Source organism: Micropterus salmoides, unplaced genomic scaffold (genome assembly GCF_014851395.1).
Source record: "Micropterus salmoides isolate LMB-PRFRI ecotype aquatic unplaced genomic scaffold, ASM1485139v1 Ms_hic_scaffold_10, whole genome shotgun sequence".
NCBI classification, from domain to species: Eukaryota; Metazoa; Chordata; class Actinopteri; order Centrarchiformes; family Centrarchidae; genus Micropterus; species Micropterus salmoides.
In genome coordinates this window covers 13,642,796-13,646,139 of record NW_024040041.1, presented here as the reverse complement: position 1 = coordinate 13,646,139, position 3,344 = coordinate 13,642,796, and the positions used below count along the sequence as shown (strand labels likewise).

General features: G+C 36.6%; 1 gene segment (V, D, J or C); it reads right to left on the bottom strand.

Moving 5' to 3' along the window:
- Positions 1–2,642: 2,642 nt before the first annotated feature.
- On the bottom strand, positions 2,643–3,344 carry LOC119886883. The segment is given in 2 exon segments: positions 2,643–3,206; positions 3,291–3,344. Coding segments are annotated over 2 exon segments (366 nt in total).

The following is a 3,344-nucleotide window of genomic DNA, read 5'->3' as shown; positions in this document are numbered from 1 at the left end:
AATTGAGAATGTCTAAACAAGCATATAGTTTCCCTGTAAAGCAAACATTTACTTTGCGATAGTCTTATGATGTTATAACTGACCACGTAGTCATCCATGTTACTGTTTGGAAGCTAGATCTAGAGAGTCTGTCCCATTTTTCAAGTAAACTGCTCATACAAAAATCTACGCCATCGATACTGTAAAATCAACATCATTGTAATCAGTTTAACACATTGCTCGCCTCAACGTTACATCTACTTGACTCAAAATGCACATTAAACTGAATGCAGCGCCCCTGAGAGTCCCCCTCCCTAAAGGGTAAATTCATAGGTGTCATTTACACTGGGGACACTGGGGACATGTCCCCACCACTTTTTTAAAGGATAATTTGTTAAAAAAACGTATGAAATATAGCTTACAGTAAATAACAAATGAAAATGCCTTTAGAAAATAACTTGCACATTAAGAAAAAGTAGCAGATCTGAAAGCAACACAGAACACCTGAAAGCTGCACTGACTTAGATTCTGTTATGATTTAATATTTAGAAACGTGCCACCTGAATTTTGTGTTTCCTTTTACATAAATAAAAACATTTTCATCATAATGCAGGAATTAAAGTGTTTAAAGATCAAAATCCCCGTCCATATTGCACAGATGATGGCCTACCATCATGTATTTAATTTTGTGTATACTTCACATCATGACTAATAACAGGGGTGAATATGAACAAGTTTCTATTTTCCTAGCAAAAGTTTTAGTGGGATACAAAATACAAACTGGGATCCAGAGAAAGTCCAGTACACTAGAGCTTATCCTGTTCATTAAGCCTTACAAAGAAGAGTTGCATCAAAGAATGTACTGTAACTCCAGCTAAAGTTAACAGGAATGTTGTTGGGGTTTTTTTGGAATAATGTAATTTAATAAAACTATAACTAAGTCACAGAAAAGATCCTGTTACTGAAACAAATAACTGTAAGTTACTGAAACATACTAAAACATTACATTATATACTAAACAAGACATTTTGAAAGCTTGAACATTTCCTTGTCTCTTTTGTCCCTTATTGAATGTGCCCCTCTGACAAAACATCTGGCCCCAGCCTGGCCCCATCAATACTATTGGTGTAGAACCACCACTGTCATCATGTATATAAGGGACCGGACAAAGAACAATTAATTGTGGACTGGGTTTTGTGTAGGAAAATTGTTCTCATAAATATTTTGGTGTTCAATCTGCGAATCATCTGGAAGACTTTATTTTATTTTTACTGAAATGTACATTTTTTATCACATGCATGATATTAATCAATATCATTACAAAGATAACGTTTCACTACACTAATGCAGCATTGCATGAAACATTGCTTTAAAGGACAAACAACAAAATTGTATTTTTTTCCTTAAAAATAAAGAATAATATTTTATTTGTTTGTGTAGGTTGGAACTTCAATATTCAATAAGTCACTACTCAGACTTTCCATCACTGAGAGTAACAATCAGTATTGTGGAAAAAACAACAAATAATACTGAATATTGCCAGTGATGGTGGTAAATGGAAGAAGTTGTTTTTGTATGACTCTCCTGTTATTGTCTCTCACTGTGTCTCTTCTGGCACAGTAATACACAGCTGTGTCCTCGGTCTTCAGATTGTTCATCTGTAGATAGACTTTACTGCTGGAGATGGTGAATCTACCCTGGACTGACTGGGAGTAAGAGATAGGAGAACTAGATGTGTGTACAAGAGCAATCCACTCCAGTCCTTTTCCAGGAACCTGTCTGATCCAGTTCCAAACTGAGCTACTAAAGCTAAACCCAGATGTTGTGCAGGTGAGTCTTTGCTTCTGTTTTCAAATCTATGAACCTCCTTTAAATATGATGTAAACTGGATCCCTGTGAGAATTTGTTTACAGTAAGCTCCTCCTACATCACATTCTGCTTTTACAGTCAAATTCAACAGTATGAACACAGCATGACACAAAATAAAACAGCATTTAAACAATCTGACAACTAGCAAATAGTGATTTGAGACATCTGAACCTCCCTGACTGCGATAACCTGCTGAGTCAATTTAGAAAATGCGATTATTCACATGATTCTGATTTGAAAAGATTTGTTCTTCTAAAAATTGACCAACTCATGACTTACTTAATGGCTTCATTTCTGATGAAGTTTAATTTAGAAATCCTAGGATTATGAACTAATACATCTGATCGTAAAATTAATTGATTCATACTTTTGGTTTTATTTTCATTCTGTTGCTGCAAACACAAGTGAAGTGAAAGCAAGATAATCTGTGAATATTAGAGTTTGTTGCAGCTGGTGGAGGGCCTGGATTGTTATTTCTTTTTTTTTTACTTTAAAGATTTCAGAATATAAATTGTGGCAGTTTGAAGCCACAGACATACAGAGAAACCTGGAGCCTCAAAAGGAAATGAATTATTTAGGAAGTGAAACCTGTGGGACGATATGCAAAGAACTTACAACTGCAGTGCACAGGAAAAAGGCTGCTGGTTTATCTGTCAGATTAATGTACATGAAAGTGCAAATTCAAAATCACAATTAAGAAGAGTAAACAAAACACTAGACAATTTGAGTAGTTAAGTGAGTGTAGAGCTGAAAACAGTTTGATTCTCCATTTATTCTCTCAATCCACAGTCTCTGCAGGACTCTGTGCATATTGTAATTTTAACTCCACTCCAAACTCCTGCAAACTTAGAGTAAAAACACTTGTAGATCACAAGTTAGACAGTTAGCAAAAACAATTTATTGTTCAGCCACTGTCTTCCCTGAGGAGTCATTTTGATGAAGTGTATTGTATCTTTTAACATTAATGACATTAGTCATGTGAGTTGATTGTGGTAAAGATGAGTCCTGTAGGTTTTTGTACAGCTGCTCAACCAACTCCAGTCACTGTGAGTCTCGAGCACAATAATAAACAGCAGAATCTTCAGTCTTCAGACTGTTCATCTGCAGATACACCTGCTGTCTGCTGTTGTCTCTGGAGATGGTAAACCGGCCTTGAACTGACTGCGAGTAGGATTTGCTGCTACCACTACCATCATCAATCCAGGCAACCCACTCCAGGCCTTTTCCAGGAGCCTGTCTGATCCAGGCCATATCCCAGCTGCTGAATGTGAACCCAGAGGTTGTACAGGTCAGTCTGTGGGATTCTCCAGGCCTTTTAATCACTGGTTCAGATTCTGTCAGAGTCTGACCATCAACACCTGTTAGGACAAGAAAATAATAATTTTCATTGAGTTGGTAATGTTTTAAAGATAACTCAACTCATGATCAGTGAGAATCTTCACCTGCCCAGCAGACAGTTAAAAGCAGCAGTCCTGTCCTATAGTCCATCATGTTAA